The 17594-nt window shown below is 42.8% G+C and overlaps 1 protein-coding gene across 1 annotated transcript in view; it reads right to left on the reverse strand.

Annotated features, from left to right (window-relative positions):
- KCNN2 (potassium calcium-activated channel subfamily N member 2) overlaps positions 1-17594 on the reverse strand; it is a 471549-nt gene that overhangs the window by 102739 nt on the left and 351216 nt on the right. Inside the window, exon 6 of the mRNA XM_058738763.1 lies at positions 8675-9093. Coding sequence (XP_058594746.1) covers positions 8675-9093 — 419 coding nt within the window. The remainder of the gene's footprint in view (positions 1-8674; positions 9094-17594) is intronic.

Raw genomic sequence — 17594 nt, forward strand, 5'->3', positions numbered from 1 at the left:
TTGCATTGGATCCTAGGCAAATAATTAAAAATAGTAATAATAAATAGAACAAATGAGACTCTCAGATGCCATCAATCTCTTCCTTCTTGAAAATCTGGCTTATAGCATATAAAAAACAAAGCAAACTAAAAACTCTTTTGAAATGAGAAACTTGAAAATTAGAATCCAGACCATTTAAGCATTCTGAATAGTTCATCATCTATTGAAACCTGAAGCTGTTTTATTTAAAAAGCATGCTCTAGAGGGAGGAAGTTGGCAAGGTATGATCTTAGAATAACAGATTCACACCTGGTCACAAAAAACTAACCACCACAAGGCTGATTAATTTCCTAGATGTAAACAGCTACCATGCAGGAATAAGGCTGTATCCGTTTTACCTCCCTATGTACAAAAATGACATGGAATTCAGGCAAACATTCAATGAAAGGGGAACCCCAGATCATAGATCCTCTATGAATTGCTGCTAAAAGTCTGGAAACCTGTGTAGTTACAAAATAGGATATTCTCATCGTGCAAAGGACTTTTCTTATCGACTCCTTCATTGATGCTGATATCAGAAAACATAACCAATCTTTGTGTTCAAAGCAGCTATTTTATATGAAGTTTTATGTTGGATCAGGTTTTACCGCGGGACACAACTTGTCTGTAATATTCCCCAATATACTGTCATAATAAAAAGAGGTTTCAGCTGCATTTCAGAAATCATCTTCCAGGCAATTAGAAAAAATGCAATGTAGCAGACTATTAGTGACAGCTTTTTTTTTTTTTTAAAAGAGACAAGTCTAACTTGATTAATAAAAGAAATAAAACAAGCTTTTAAGATCCCGAATAATCGATTCTCAACACAACTGAAACTCCGCTCCTCAGGCTGTCTTTGATCATTTGAAAATTAAATGCCCAACCTGTTTTCACTTAACAGTTTTTAGTGGTGAAAGGAATGTCTTAATCCATCTAAAATGCACTTTAGCTCACAAGAAGCTATACAAAACAAGTTCCCTTGTTTGCCCGTCCAATTTTCCCACTTTGAAAAAGAGCAAACCATTCTCAAGTCATTTTTAGAAAACTTTCCCTCTTAAGTAATGCATACTAGTTAATGCATTCTTGAACACTCCTGGAGACAGAGCAATCCAATCAATAGGAACAGTGTATTTATTGGGTCACTGGTGTCCTTCTTAACCGAACAAATCGTTTCCAGGGACAAACAGCACCTACCATCTCTACGTTATTACAGATTGTTCGTGTCTGCTTCTCTGCCTGGTAACACTGCCACCAGAGTTCTTAGCTCCACATTCTTTACCCTTCCTTTCTCTCTGTCCCAAACTCAACCCCCTCCCCCACATTTATAAAACCTGTAAAAAAAAAAAAAAAAAAGGACAAGAATAGTGTGCGGAAAGTAAAAACCCCTTTCATTCTCTGACACTTCAGTTATTGACATGTCAACTCGGGCTCCCAGAAGATGTGGCCAAGCAAATGCCCCCTTTTCCCCCTGGACTGTCCTGGTGCACCTGTACATCTTACGCACTCTGAGAACTCTTGCAGGAAAAAAAGAAAACACAAAACAGGGGCGCCTGGGTGGCTCAGTCAGTTAGGTGTCTGACTACAGCTCAGGTCATCTTACCTGATTTTACCACTGTGTGAGTTCAAGCCCCGTGTCAGGCTCTGTGCTGACAGCTCAGAGCCTGGAGCCTGCTTTAGATTCTGCATCTCCCTCTCTCTCTGCCCCTCCCCTACTCTCTCTCTCTCTCTCTCTCTCTCTCTCAAAAATAAATAATAAACAAAAAAATTAAAAACAAAACAAACAAGAAACACAGCAAGACACTTTCCTTTGTGTAATATAGCCCCGGTCCACAGTATCTGGTCTCACTCCTCAAAAACAGTGTCCAGTGAAGCACACTTTGGATTGAACACTCACCTATGCTCTTCATAAAAACAGTGAACCCTTAAAAAGTACATGACGGGATAATTCCCAGTTTCGGGGGCCCCAAGCGATGGGGTTTAGACTTCCTGTAAGACATAAATGTTCCTGAAGGTTCTCTTGATATATTTGATTAAATGCCTTAGCCTAAGTCTGCACGAACAAGAAATCACTTAACAGCACGAGGCCACACTTTCCAGGTTGTTTTAGCAGAAAGTGTTCCGGGGTTGGTTTTAGCTCAAGTGGTGACTTCGTGGTTGGTCATTAGAAGAAAAATGTTCTTTCCAGGTTTGATATCTGCCCCAACATAAGGGCAAAGAAAAAACGAGAGGGAGAAAAGATACGGGTCTAGGGAAGCCTCCTCCTAACAAATGTGGACTACAGAAATGATGCCAGATGGTTGTCACTCGGTTTCTTCCTGCCTTTCTGAAAAGAGGGGGGTAGGGAGAAGAAGAGTGAGGGAGGGAGGGTGGGAGATAAGTCAAAGAAAAAAGGAGTTTTTATTCCTTACAGGTAAATCAGAGGAACATGATCTGCCAGGATAAGTAATACCACCAGGAAGAGACGCCTCCTACAGGATGCCCTCATTAGTACAGAACATTTTCCAGAAATCTCTAGATGTGCTGTGCTCAGTGGCAGGAGAGGGATAGATCTGCAAAGCAAACTTCTCTAGAGAGCCATTTTCTCTCTCTCTCTCTCTCTCTCTCTCTCCCTCCCTCCCTCCCTCCCTCCCTCCCTCCCTCTCCCTCTCCCTATCTATCTCAAAAGCTCTCTCCTTTTAAAAAAATATTCTTGGGGTGCCTGGGTGGCTCAGTCGGTTGAGCGCCTGACTTCAGCTTAGGTCATGATTTCACAGTCCATGAGTTCAAGCCCTGCATCAGGCTCTGTGCTGACAGCTCAGAGGCTGGAGCCTGCTTTGGCTTCTGTGTCTCCCTCTCTCTCTGCCCCTCCCCTGCTCATGAGCTGTCTCTCTCGGTCTCAAAAATAAATTTTTAAAAAATTAAAAAAAAATTTTTTTAATATTCCTGGACTGGTTCAAATTAACTAAGAAGAGAATTTCTATTTGGTGTTAATCCTTCTTTAATATGGAGACAATACTCAGGCCTGGTGGGGTTCATTCAAATCCAAATTTCAAACCAAGGATACTGGAGAGCTGTGTGTTGTATGAGGTATTGCAAACTTCACAAAAGGAGGGAGGGAAGGAGGGAGGGAGGGAGGAAGGAAGGAAACATTTAAGAAGTGTAAGATGTGGGTGACATTGTATCAAAATCAACTTTGTAAAAAAAATAAGGCAAATTTCTTTTTTTTCCTCTGTATCTTACCAGTCACAATCTGGAGATTTTTGTGCAGCAGAATGGGAAATCAAATGAAAAAAAAAAGTGGGGAAAATCTACCATCACAAAGCTGGTTAATGATTTTCTTCTCCTTTGCATATTCACGCAATTAGGAAATGTTATCTTGGGAAGAGGAAAGCTTATCGGGACTCCTGGGTGGCTTGGTCAGTGAAGCATGTGTGGTGAAGCATCCGACGTGGGCTCAGGTCATGATCTCACAGTTTGTGAGTTTGAGCCCCACATCGGGCTCTGTGCTGACAGCTTGGAGCCTGGAGCCTGCTTTGGATTCTCTGTCTCCCTCTCTCTCTGTCCCTCCCCCACTCATACTCTGTCTCTCTTTCTCTCTCTCTCTTTCTCAAAAATAAATAAATCTTAAAAAAAATTTTTTTAAAGGAAGAGGAAAGCTTACCAATCCATTTTGTTTACAGAAAAGAAATGAAGACAGGAAGAAGTGAGCTGTTGGTCTGAGGCCGCACCACCCCTCCATGGAACAACTGGAATGATATCCCAGCATCCCAGGTCAAGTCTGGTCTCTCTCCCTTCCCTGACATACTACTTTTGTGTCCTTTATGTAACTGCAGGCCACAGGCTCTCATTTTTTTTTTAATGTTTATTTATTTTTGAGAGGCAGAGAGAGACAGAGCTTGAGTGGGGAGGGGCAGAGAGAGAGGGAGACACAGAATCCGAATCAGGCTCCAGGCTCTGAGCTCTCAGCACAGAGGCCAATGTGGGGCTCGAACTCACGAGTCGTGAGATCATGACCTGAGCCGAAGTCAGATGCTTAACCGATTGCACCAACCAGCTGTCCCAAAAGACTCTCATTCTTGATAGGAAATGGGCAACTTTCACTTTCTAGTGATATGACCATAGGACTGGTCTGTCACCGAGTGACCTCAGCATGTTAAAAACCATGCACACTGTGGACTGCGAAGAAGATGTGACTCAGTTTGCCTCAGGCCTTCTGAATTTAGTAAAGGAACAGTTAACAACAGTTAACATGGACCACTTTTGAAAAGAACATGTATGGCACATGCACAATTTTGAGGCTATTTTATTTCACTGGCCCTTTGCAGAGTAGATGCACTGAACCACTCGTACAGATGTATATCCTGTTAAACTATGGGGAAAAAAAAGCTTCAAAAAAAAGGGGGGTGCCTGGGTGGCTCAGTCAGTTAAGTTTCAGCTCAGGTCATGATCTCACAATTTGTCAGTTCGAGCCCCACATTGGGCTCTGCGCTGACAGCGTGGAGCTTGCTTGGTGTTCTCTCTCTCTCTCTCTCTCTCTCTCTGCCCCTCCCACCTTCTCTCTCTCTCTCTCCAAATAAATAAAACTTTAAAAAAGCTTTAAATTATGCTTTTACTCACATTATTATGCTGTTATGTGTCATTTCTAACTAAGGGCAATCTTCATAAACTAAATGGGTTTATCAGCCAACGTTTTCCATACTTATTCTTCAAACTTTACAGGCACATCTGCTCCAGAAAATATCACAAGCCTCTAAATACCTTGATTCTGAGCTAACAAAGCATTACCATAAAAGAGTCTACTTTTCTTTAAAAAGAAAACTTTAGGGGCACCTGGGTGGCTCAGTCGGTTAAGTGTCTGACTTTGGCTCAATCTCACCACTTGTGAGTTCAAGCCCGGCGTCAGGCTCCATATTGACAGCTCAGAGCCTGGAGTCCGATTTGGATTCTGTCCCTCTCTCTCTGCCCCTCCCCCACTTGCACTCTGTCTCTGTCTCTTTGAAAAATAAACATTAAAAATAAATGAATAAATAAATAAATAACTTCAATCCTTCAAATGCCATCCTTAGGAAGACAAGTTCTAAAACAGATTCGGATACTTGATGTTAAAGCCTAGTCACTACCAAATTTCTCATAAAAGCAGGTGGAGTCAACAAACGTGCTGGCCTAGGCTCTTTCCCTGGATCCCATTAAAACGACTGTAGATAATTTCAAGAGAAACAAAGAAACAAAAAAGCTTAAACTCAGAAGGACAGCAAGGAGTGACAAGACAATATTAAGGGAGCTGAAAAGCCAACTGCCACATGAGAACTGACCTGCCTGACTTGAGGAAGGAGAACGCTAGACCAGGAGTGGTGAAACATGAAGCAGCAGCCACATTGGCTCTGAGAATCAACCACTCACCCCCACCCCAAATACTCAGGAATCCTTGGCACCAGTACCTCTGCAAGTGGAGATCAGGACAGAGTTTTAAATGCAAGGACAGGTTCAAATTCTGTGTAAACACGGGTAGACACCTACATTCCCTTCTCCAGTCTGTGCAACTGGTAGTGCCTTTTCGCCACCCTGGCGGAAGCCAGGAGGTTTACTGTCAGGAGAGGTAAAGCACAAGATCTGTGGGCTGACTGCAGAGCATCAAGCACCATAGGGAGAAGGTTCACAGATGAACAGGTGAGCCCTCTTCTCTGCCCTGTCTTTCAGTTCCCATGATGCTATCACCTAGGTTGGCACCTTCACGGTAGGATAGGAGAACTAACTTCCCATGAGCCTGTCAGATTGCTCAGGAAAGAGAAAATACATAAAGATACTGAAAATGGTGTTCTGTGCCCCACCCCACCCCCACCCAAATGTCCCTGCAGTGAAGCCCACAGTCAAGAGTTCTGGATTTGCACAAACACTTCCATCACTCAGATCCCGAGTGCCTCACTGGCAAGTACAAGCAACAGCTGAGGCTACCTAACTACTTAAGGAAACCCCCTAAAAAGAAGCCAAGGGGTGCCTGAGTGGCTCAGTCGGCTAAGAGTCAGCTTCAGCTCAGGTCATGATCTCACAGCTCATGAGTTCAAGCCCCACACTGGGCTCTGTGCTAACAGCTCAGAGACTGAAGCCTGCTTCAGATTCTGTGTCTCCCTCTCTCTCTGCCCCTTCCCTGCTCATGCTCTGTCTCTCTCTGTCTCAAAAATAAATAAACATTTAAAAAAAAAAAACAGAAGCCAAAATCAACACAAAAGTGAATCTTTGGGGAAACAATGCATATACAAAGAGAAAAAAAATGCAAAAGCTATCATTAACATCTCTGGGCAAATAAAACAATGCCTCTAACAATAAAAGAATGATGCTAATTTTTTTTAATGGGCATTTAGGGATCAAAAATGAGACACTGGAAATCAATATATATTAAAAAGAAATTAATTTCCAATAGAAAGTTTGGAAGATAAAAATGAGGTTATCCACAAAACAAAACACAGGAACAAAAATCATGAAATAACTCAAGAAAATTTACAGGAACTGAAGGACACTAATTCCAAGAGTGAACAGGAATTAAATTCTCAGTACTCTAGACCAAAATAGATTCACTCCAAGATATACTCTGATGCAATTGTAGAACAATGATCCTAAAAGCTTCCAGAAAAAAAAAGGGGGGGGGGGCATGAAAAAGTGAGAATACTATCAGACTGTTGGATCCTGGATGCTACAAGAAAATAAAGACTTCAATATTCTGAGGGAAAGTGATTTCCAATCTAGAGTTTCATACCCAGCCCAGTTATCAAAGAAGCACTAGACAAGATAGGCCATATATACACATGTAGGCTCTGGAAAAAATCTCCCTCTCCCCCACATTTCCTTAAAAGCTACTGGAGGAAGAATTCCACCAAAATGAAGGAATAAGTAAAGACAAAGGGAGAAATGAGGTTCCAGAAAAAGAGTAGGGGTGCCTGGGTGGTTCAGTTGGTTAAATGTCTGACTCTTGACTTCGGCTCAGGTCATGATCTCATGGTTCGTGAGTTCAAGCATGGAGCCTACTTGGGATTCTCTCTCTCTCTCTCTCTCTCTCCCTCTCTCCCTCTCTCCCTCTCTCCCTCCCTCCCCCACCTCTTTCTGCCCTCCCATGCTCTCTTTCTCTTAAAATAAGTAAAATAAACTTTAGGAAAAAGTTTATTTTGTGACTTACATATACAGCATATAAAGCATATGCCGCATATAAAGAAGCCAAAGGACATCCCTAACATGATGGACAAGGAAGTTAGAAGCAAGAATTGTTTTTCAAGCTGAAATTGATAGATTGCTCAATATACATGAATCTAGCAGAAGAGCATTTATATAATGGAGGTGATTTCTGGAAAATAAAAATCAAAATGCTAACAACATACTATACTGTTCAACTACAAATGCAGATCATATACTCAATAATGTTAGTGTGGAATGTAGATTATTGGCATTTACAGCATGTATAGGGAAGATGGGAATTACCTTTTTGGGGGTAGAGTCATGAAAGGGGTGTGCATGTGTGAAAAAACCCCTCAAACCCCAACTTTCATAAAAATCTAGATAAAAAAATCTAGTGGTAGCAAAATAAGCAATATCATTTAGAAATATGAAAAGCAGTTACCAAAAACCTGGCTCAATAAACTTTAAGTGATTGCTTCTGTAAAATAGAAATGGGGAAGGGGCATTATAGATTTGCTATTTTGGCAACAATTCTCACACAGATATTTTTCTTCTTTATCTATCTATCTATAATAATATATGTAATATATAATATTATAATATATAATATAATATATATAATACAACTTAGACTTTCAAAAGCTAAATAAAAAAAAAATCTGGTTACTACAAAGAACATCCAAATATGTAACAGTTCTATAAACCATGAAATTGCTCCTATCTGTCTATTGCTAATTTCAAGTTGGATTTTCCCAACCAAGATCACATGAGATCTCTCCCGTCATTATGATAGAGTTCCTTCTATTTATGTAACAAATCTATTTTTGTTTGTTTGTTACATGACAAGGTTAATATCACTGACAGTATTTACTAATGAATTCAGTCAGCCTCACTGGGAAACTCCTGAATTCTGAGAATGTGTGTCTAGCTTTAAACCACCAGAGCACCTCATATAGTAAAACAAATACTTCCCCGTCTCACTATCTGTTGAGTTCAATAAATACCAAATATTATATCTATAAGCTCCTTATCAACAATCCCATGAACACCATTATAAATAAGGACTACAACTGACAAACCACACTGAGATATTCCTTGAAGTTCAGACAGCTTGAATCCATTGTTTCCACTGGATTTCTGTCTCAAGAATAATCTATGCTATAACCAATATGGCACCAACATGATTCGGTATTACCATTGAACACACATTTCAGGCAGAAATCTCCTATAAGATTTGTAGGTTTCCAAATTTTGCCACAGGTTATAAAGACAGCCCTCTACTGAAAACTGATCAAATCAGAAAGAAAAATACATAATCATCAAGGCATTACTGTAAGCAAAACTGTTAAGCGACGTTTTGTCAGGCTCATTTAAAAGAAGCCCAGTGGAGAATCCAAAGCTTTCAAGAGTGAGTCTCTATGTGTGCCTCTGGTCTAAATAAAACATGTTCCTTCTCCCACTTCCAAGGACACCATATGGCAAATTACGTTCTCAGGAAAAGAAACAAACTTACCTTTCACAAGCTCGGACAGTCCATGCGGCAATTATCCATAAGGAGATACTAAAAACCAAGAGTACAGTTCCTGGACATATAGTCATTAAAGTCTTCATAACAAAACGTGTATTGAAGTTTATCTTATTAAGTGCTCCAATGCTTCTAGAGGAGGCATCAGTGAAAAGTTTGCTATGTAAAAGCATGACTCTGGCAATCAGATAGAGTCTTAAGAACATTGGTATAGATAAAATAATGTCCACATCAGCGGTGGTTGTGGATGGGGCATAGGAGAAGGCAAGCCGGGCCGTCCATGTGAACGTATAATTCCCAGGTATGGGATGAATAGCACACACCAGTATTTCCAAGCAGATGAAGAAAATACGCTCATAAGTCATGGCTATTCTCCAGTCATCTGCTCCATTGTCCACCATGAACAACTGAAAAAATAAAGTAGAAAATCAGCTTCAGTATGGCATGAACGGTCTACAACGTGTTAGTGCAGATTTTAAAAATACATAACAGGTGACTTTTTAGCAATCATGGCAAGGTAAAGATTTTAACTTTTAAATGCTAGCCAGGTACGCTATTTTTAGAAAATGGTATTGGCGCAAAAGGAGAACTTGGTTTTGCAAAAATTAAAATGAGAAACTTGCTACACAGGAGCTGAAGTTATTCCGGGGTCGGTGCTCCTGGACGATCGTGTAAGTCACATCATTTTAAAAGAAAGGGTTGTGCCTATCAGCAAGGCACCCCACCCCATCCTTGATGAAGCTGGAATGGACTTGCCTCAGGAACAGTCTGTTCTCCTCATCAAGGGTCTGGATCTAATCCCTTCCTCAATTGTAACCACGTTCTCAGTGAAATCTATTTATGGTGCCTCTGCGGTCACTTATGGCCTATAACGCAACTGTACATGAGCGTCCTTATAGGAAATCTTAATTGGCTTTGGGGAGAAAACCACAAGGGACCACAGAGAAGAGTGGCAGAAACATTCCTTCTGGCTTCTCCACCTACTGATCTACCTTCTCTTTTCTTCTGTTCTCCCTTAGCCTTTGCTTGGATTATTAATTTGTTTCCAATCTTTCCTTCTTCTTTTTTTTTTAATATTGTAAGGATTCTTTTTTTTTTTTAATGTTTATTTATTTTTGAGAGAAAGAGACAGTGTGAGTGGGGAAGAAGCAGAGAGAGGGAGACACAGAATCCGAAGCAGGCTCCAGGCTCCACACTGTCAGCACAGAGCCCGATGTGGGACTCGAATTTACGAATCGTGAGATCATGACCTGAGCTGAAGTCGGACACTTAACTGACTGAACCACCCAGGCGCCCTTCCAATCTTTCTTTAATAAAAGTTCTTTTAAAAAAATGTCTGTCATTTCTGGGGCGCCTGGGTGGCTCAATAGGTTAGGCATCAGACTCTTGATTTTAGCACAGGTCATGATCTTGTGGTTTATGGGACTAAGCCCTGCATCTGGCTCTGCACCAATGGTACAGAGCTTGCTTGGGATTCTCTCTCTCCCTCTCTCTCTCTCCTCCTCCTCCTCTGCTCATACTATCTCTCAAAATAAATAAACTCAAAGAAAAAAATTAAAAAACAACTTCTGTCATTCCTCATGACACAATGAAAAAAAATAACAAAGAAAAAGGAGAGAGATAGATATGTAAGTAGATAGACACACATTCAGGCAGACAGTGGAAGAGACAGAAAAGAATGTTTCCTGCATCTTCCCTGGCTTCTCGGTAAATGACTCCACCAGGCTCTAGGAGTCTGTAAATCAGAGGCATCATCTGGAAATGTGCGGGGACATTTCTGACTGCACAGCAATTTGTGGGGGCTCCTGGCATTTAGAGCCAGGAAGCCAGGGGTGCCACACATGCTGTAATTCTGGGAGTCCCACGCGCAAGAAAGACCCGTCTGCCAGAATGCCAGTGGAGCTCCCCCACTAAGAGATGACATATTCTTTGCCTTTTGGTAAGTAGCCAACTTAAGCAGAAAGCATGAGAGGAATGCCACCCAAAATGAGAACAGTGCATTCTCAGGTAATTGACTCGCAATGGAGGCGGGCAGGGCTCATCTGCTCTACAGTTGGAGCCCAGCTACTCTGCTCTTGTAGAGTCAGGAAAGCGATTTTCCCATGTTGGCTACAAACCTCCCTTCTAGTTTAATTATTCTGTAGGCATAGCTTTTCCCCATGTTATTATCCCAATAATGCTATCAGTGTTACTCTGCAAGGACCGGAGTCTGACAGCAAAATGTACCACACTTCTTTCTGGGACCTTGAGGAGATAGACAGCCAGCAGAATCTCTCATACACATACCAAATTTTAACAAATTAAGTTACATTTGGCAACATAACAGCTTGAGTGTTGCCTTTATCCTAAGTTTTCAGCTGGGGACTTTCAAAGTTTGAACAAATGCTAGTACACAATGAAGACATTTTTTTCCAGTTTCCAGGAAAGAAACAGGTCACAAATACAGAGCAGGACAAGTTGACTACAGAAATATTCTTGTTCAGGGATGCCTCAGTGGATCAGTCGGTTAAGCGTCTAACTCTTGGTTTCAGCTCAGGTCACGATCTCACGGTTATGGGATCAAGCCCTACATCAGGCTCTGTGCTGACAGCACTGAGCCTGCTTGGGATTCTCTCTCTCTGCCCCTCCCCCACTGGTGAACGTGTTTGTGTTCTCTTTCTCTCTCTCTCTCTCTCTCAAAATAAATAAATAATTTTTTTAAAAAAAGAAATATTTTTGTTGAGTCTCACCCCTTCCAATACCATATTAACATAAAGGATTTCAATCTAACAGATACAAAAAGATTATATGGATATAATGGTAGAAGCCTGCTCAACTTCGTATCAGCAAGTGTTGGAATCCCCAAATCTCTTGAGATGTTTACATCCAAAAGAATGCACCCTCAAACTAGTCACTCTGAGAAGCTATATACATTCCAAAGATGCTGTCACTGTCCTCTTTAGAAACTGCTGTCAGGGCGTGGCACAAGTCACATAAGAAAAATAATCCTATTATTTAAATCCACATTTCCATTTCTACTGAAAATGATATTACCCAGCTTGATTGTCTATTTTCTTCACCCAACTTAGCTCCAGATGACTTGGCAAAATGTCAAATCCATCCCCAAAAGGGCTCAGGGTCACCAAGCCTCCAGGTAGTCCTAAGCTGTGCCACAGATTCAGAGAGTAATTCCAAGACAGGCTTTCCACGCTCTGTTCTGGGCAACAGCGGCATAAATGCGGCACAGGTACCTTCCCAGGTAACTGGTGAAGAAATACCAAGCTAGATGGGAGAATTCTGACATTGCTCCCAAAGAGCCTCCTATCTTTCCAGGACTGGCCCTCCCTCCATCACTCACAATGCACCTGCTCCTCAGACCTCCCAGCTACTCCCCTCCTGAACCAGGCTGGTTCCTGCCATTCGTGCCCATTACTTCAACTGTGACCTCACCACATTCACAGCTGCCCTCCCTGCTGTTACATGCAGGTGGGCCCACCCCGGTAACCTCCAAGCTTCGACCTGCTGTCCAGGGTGTTGCAGATGGACTGGGGCCACCTGTGCCTTCGGGCTCAGCTGAACCCGCAGCCTCACACAGGACTATTCCCCCATCCTCCCTAGCACCTACTCTGAATAATCACCTTTCCCCTTGAAGGCCATGCTTTCCCCCCAATATCAGAAATGCCCTCGACTTCCTACTTCGGCCACCATCACACCACATCTCACCCTTCTCCCCTTATTTTCCGATAAGGAAAAATCCAAAGCAATGCTATATCCCAAACCAGTTCTGCATGGAAAATCTGGTTTCTGTGCTTCCTCTCTCAGCTAGTGCAAATCTCAATGGTTCACTATAAACAAAGGAAAAGAAACAAAGAAGAACCCCTCCCGCAATCCCTCCTACCACCCCCACTCCCAGCTCTGTGTGCCACAGGTGATATTTTCTGTTCTCCTTCATCCCCCAGCATGCCCACATGGCTTTTGCCGCCATCAGCCCGCTAACAGGACTCTTGGGAAGGTCAGTAAACACACCTTAATTATGAAATCCAGTCCTTCCATCTTAATTCTTACTTGACCTGTCTGACATTAATCATTCCTTCCTTCCTAAAAAAGATCTCTTGGGGCACTTGGGTGGCTCGGTCTGTTGAGCGTCCAACTTTGGCTCAGGTCATGATCTCGCGGTTCATGAGTTCGAGCCCCGCATAGGGCTCTGTGCTGATGGCTCAGAGCCTGGAGCCTGCTTCAGATTCTGTGTCTCCCTCTCTCTCTGCCTCTCCCCTACTTGTGCTCTGTCTCCCTTTCTCTCAAAAATAAATAAACATTAAAAAAAATTTTTTTAAAAAGATCTCTTGGCTTGTGTGACATACGGCTTCCCCCCAACCCCCATCTGCTGCCACTCCAAAGGATCCATCTCTCTTTCCTTAAATATCCACCTTCCTTTAAGTGTCCAACTCTTGATATTAGCTCAGGTCACGCTCTCATGGTTGTGAGATTGAGCCCCAGGTTGGGCTCAGTGCTGAGCAGAGAGCCTGCTTGGGATTTTCTTTCTCCCTCTTTCTCTGCTCCTCCCCCACTCATGCTCACGCTCTCTCTCTCTCTCTCTCTCTCTCTCTCTCTCTCTCTCTCAAAATAAATAAACTTTAAAAAAAAAATCCACCTTTCTCCTCCCTCCCCAGCTAAGTGCCGTTACTCTCCTGAGGACCATCTCTGACGCTTCTCTCACTCTGTACCTTCCTGGACGGTCTCCTCTATGCCTTCTATCTCCACTACCAGAGCCTTCTACCAAAAACTATCCTCCACCTTTTAATAACCTTGGTCAAAATATCAATTATATCAGCCTCCTGCTGTCAAGATGGAAGCCATTCAAAGGCCCCCATTCTGCAATCTGGTTTTGCCTATCTCTTCAACTTCAGCGCCTATTTGAATCCCTTACCTTTATCTCCCTCTGGGTGCAGAAATTCCAGAACACAGTACCTTAACAGCGCCTCCGTGTGTTTGTGCATTCTGCTCCATGGACTGCAAAGTCTTCCCACCTAGCAGATTCTTACTCCTTTAACACCAAGACTCCACGCTCACTTCTTTCTAGGACATTGTGCGTGCCCTAGCCAAATCTAAAAACTCCCTCCTTTATTCCATGATTTCTGTATATGCCTTTTATTGATACCACAGAGGAACAGTAAGGATTTCCTTGCAAGATTATCACCCTCACTTGTCTGTGAGGCTCCTTGAGGACAGGAGCCACGTCTACCTAGCAGAGAACAATAAGTACTTTCTAATGAAGTGCTTTATTACGATTCATTTAATACTGACTATCCTAATCACTGCATAGGTCCTAATGTTAATTAAATATGTTCATGGAAGTTGGGCATATAAAAGCGTAATACAAGTGAAGTAAATCTATGCCATGTTTCAAATGTGTACAGAACACATCCTACTAAATGCCAAGGCATTACAGCAACATCATTTTGCAACTCCCTAGGAAGTCCAGAGAACATTCTTCTTCAGTAACTTCCCCAGAAAAACTTTCTATCACGTAGTTGCTTTTTACTACAAGTGGTTTCATCCACACCTCAAATGAGTTTTATTTTGGCTTCATTTGATCACGCTACATATTTCAAAGCCAGGGTTAAGGAAACAAACAAACAAACAAACAAACAAACATAATTTATTCTACTCTGCAGATAATCCCCAGCCTAACCTGCTGCTTATTCATCCATTTGCTAAATATCCAGGGTGCTCAACACTCAGTGTGCACCAAGCACTGTGCTACGTGCTAGCCGTACAACAGCATTTACAGCAGACAGAGGGTCTGCTCTGAGAAGCCAACTTTCACCAGGAAAGAAAGACAAAGTCAAGAGAGCAGACTTGAAGCAATTTGATAAAGTAATTATGTCTGTGGACACTGCTCTGAAAAACCAACAAGTGATGAAACAGGGAAGAATAAACTGGAGTTGACAGCAGATGTGGGCACCGGGGAAAACGTGTGCCTAAGTTCCTGAGAAGGGGGACCAGTCCCATCAACAGCCAGGAGAAGAACCTTCTAGGCAGGGGAAATGGCACAGGGAAAGGGCATGAGCTTTATAAAGCTTAGCGTGCTTGGGGCGCCTGGGTGGCTTAGTCAGCTGAGCGTCCGACTTCAGCTCAGGTCATGATCTCATGGTTTGTGAGTTTGAGCCCTGCCTCGGGCTCTGTGCTGACAGCTCAGAGCCTGGAGCCTGCTTCGGATTCTGTGTCTCCCTCTCTCTCTGCCCCTCCCCTGCTCACGCTCTGTCTCTCCCTCTCTCTCACAAATAAATAAACTTTAAAAAGCTTAGTGTGCTTAAGGAAATAAAAGAATACCAGGGTGTTTGAAACTAAATGATCATGGGGCTGAGTGGAAGGAGATGAACTGAAAGAGACAAATAGGGATCAGACGTGCAGGACGTTGTTGGCTGTGGTATCCAGACTGGATTTCATTTCAGGCTCTGCAGGAATCCACTGAAGGGTATTAGGCAGAGGAATGACATGATCTGGTTTACAGCTTGAAGGGTTCATCCTCACTTTAAGGGATACCAAGGACACAGGGGAGGAAGGACTACTGCATCTGATTGGCTGCAGTTAGTATCCCCATGACCTGGACTGGGGGGGTGGGGTTGCCATGGAAATGGAGATAGTGGGCGCGCTAGAGATATAGTTTGCAGATCTTGCTAGAACTTGCAGAGGGGCTGAATGTGGGAGTGATAAAAGAAAGAAAAGAATCCTAGGTGGCTGAGTTTCTACTCTGGAAAACACAGTGGCTGGCCATGCCATTTCCTGAGTACAGTGGGCTGGTGGGGGGAGGAGGGAAGCAAAGATTCTACGTTGGCCACTGTCATCTGAGCATAGATGCAAGCAGTATATGCAAGTCACTGAGAGAAATCCAGACTGGGGGAATGAACTTGGAAGGTATCACTAGTTAGGTCGTTTTCTGAGATGAGTGGGAAAATTGGAGGAAGTGGAGAGAAAAGGACAGGACACAAGGCCAAGTCCTGAAGGACCCCTCAATGCAGAGGGCAGATGGAAGGTCGAGCCAACCTGTCAAGTAGGAAGACAGGAAAGTGCAGTAAGGAATCAAGGGTGAGGGCTGTCATTCCAAACTGCAAAGTAATATTTCCATAGAGAAAATGGAAAACATTCTTAACATCCTAGCCATTCAACACCGGATTCCATGTCGTGTATTTAAATCCACCTGTAAAAATATTCCCATTATATTGCATATGATCAAAATATATGATGGGTTTCAAGCTCGCTTGTGGGGGAGTTAGAGTAATCAGAATGACGGATGCCAAGACATCTTTATACTCATTTTTCACGTTGATGCTAATGAGAAAGATTTTAGGGGCAACGCATGACGACGGTTCAATCTGCTTGCATTCTAGAGCTATGGTTAATGGTCTTTGCCAGAGGTTTCAAGTAACGTTACGTGCAGGCATAACACAGAATCTGTTCCCAGAAAATACCCTCCCCCACCACAAGCTTGAGCTTCCCAATGTAACTGTTTTCTTTCTGCTCTGATACCCAAAATATCCTATCCTTGAAGTCCACTCTCCAAGATGAACTTGGAGTGGAGGTCATTCGGAGGAAGAGGGTCTGGAGCTTAGTGACAGAGACCTTCCTCACAATCAAGTCACCTGCTGGCATGGGGACCTCTGCTCACCCAGCCCTCCAGAGCGAGGGGCTCACACGCAGAAGCCCCAGCTGCCTTCTGTGTGTGCTTTTCCTCCTCAATGAGGTTCTGAGTTCTGCAGTCTGATCTGGGACAGCGTCTTACATATCCTGCATTTCCTTTCTAGTAAAGAATCCAGGGCAGTGCTCAGCACAAACGTGGTGCTTAAAAAGTAGATACTGAATAAAAACCTACAGTCGTGGATTTGTTAAGAAAGCAAATAGAGGTAAAATAACAAAGGAAACTCCAAAAAGGAAGAATAATAAGGGAGAAGCAGCCCCGACATATTATCAAAGTAATAATTTTTTTAAAGCTTATTTTACTGATCTCGAGAGAGAGCATAGGAGGGGCACGGGGGGTGGGGAGAGAGAGAGAGAGAGAGAGAGAGAGAGAGATCGAGAATATGAATGAATCCCAAGCAGGCTCCACACCGTCAGCGCAGAGCCTGGTGTGGGGCTTGAATCCACAAACAATGAGCGAAATCATGACCTGAGCAAAAATCAAGAGTCAGATGCTTAACGGATCACCTAGGTGGCTCAGTCGGTTAAGCATTCGACTTCGGCTCAGGTCATGATCTCACAGTGGGTTCGAACCCCGCATCGGGCTCTGTGCTGACAGCTCAGAGCCTGGAGCCTGCTTTGGATTCTGTGTCTCCCTCTCTCTCTGCCCCTCCCCAACTTGTGCTCTCTCTCTGCCCCTCAAAAATGAATAAATGTAAAACAAAACAAAACAAAACAAATACCACGTGGGGAAAATGTTCACAACTGTTATTGGAACTGAAAACGTTCACAACGAAGGACTTGCTTCCCTGGTATATAGGCTCCTACAAATCCTTAAGAAAGAGACAAGCAATCCACAGAAAAGTGGGGAAAGGACATAAAGAGCAGGTCATGGAAAAGCAACTAAAAATGTCTCATCAACCTATTGTTTTTTTCTTAAAAAGATGCTCAACTTTAATCATAGGAAGAAAATGAGATACCATTTTTTTTTTGACCTGTCCTGTTGCAAAAAGATCAAACAGCTTTGTAACACACTAGAAGAGTGGCGGGATGGGGATACAATTATGGTCATACATTGTAGGTGGAAGTGCACATCCACATGACCCTTGAGAAGGCGAATTACCGGGTTAGAAACACACATATTCTTTGACCAGGCCATTCCATTTGAAATTTGTCCTACTGATATATTTGCACATGTGATCAGTGAAGATATAGGATCATTTAATATGGCATTGCCTGCATATTAGCAAAA

This window comes from Neofelis nebulosa, chromosome 1, assembly GCF_028018385.1.
Source record: "Neofelis nebulosa isolate mNeoNeb1 chromosome 1, mNeoNeb1.pri, whole genome shotgun sequence".
Lineage (NCBI taxonomy): Eukaryota > Metazoa > Chordata > Mammalia > Carnivora > Felidae > Neofelis > Neofelis nebulosa.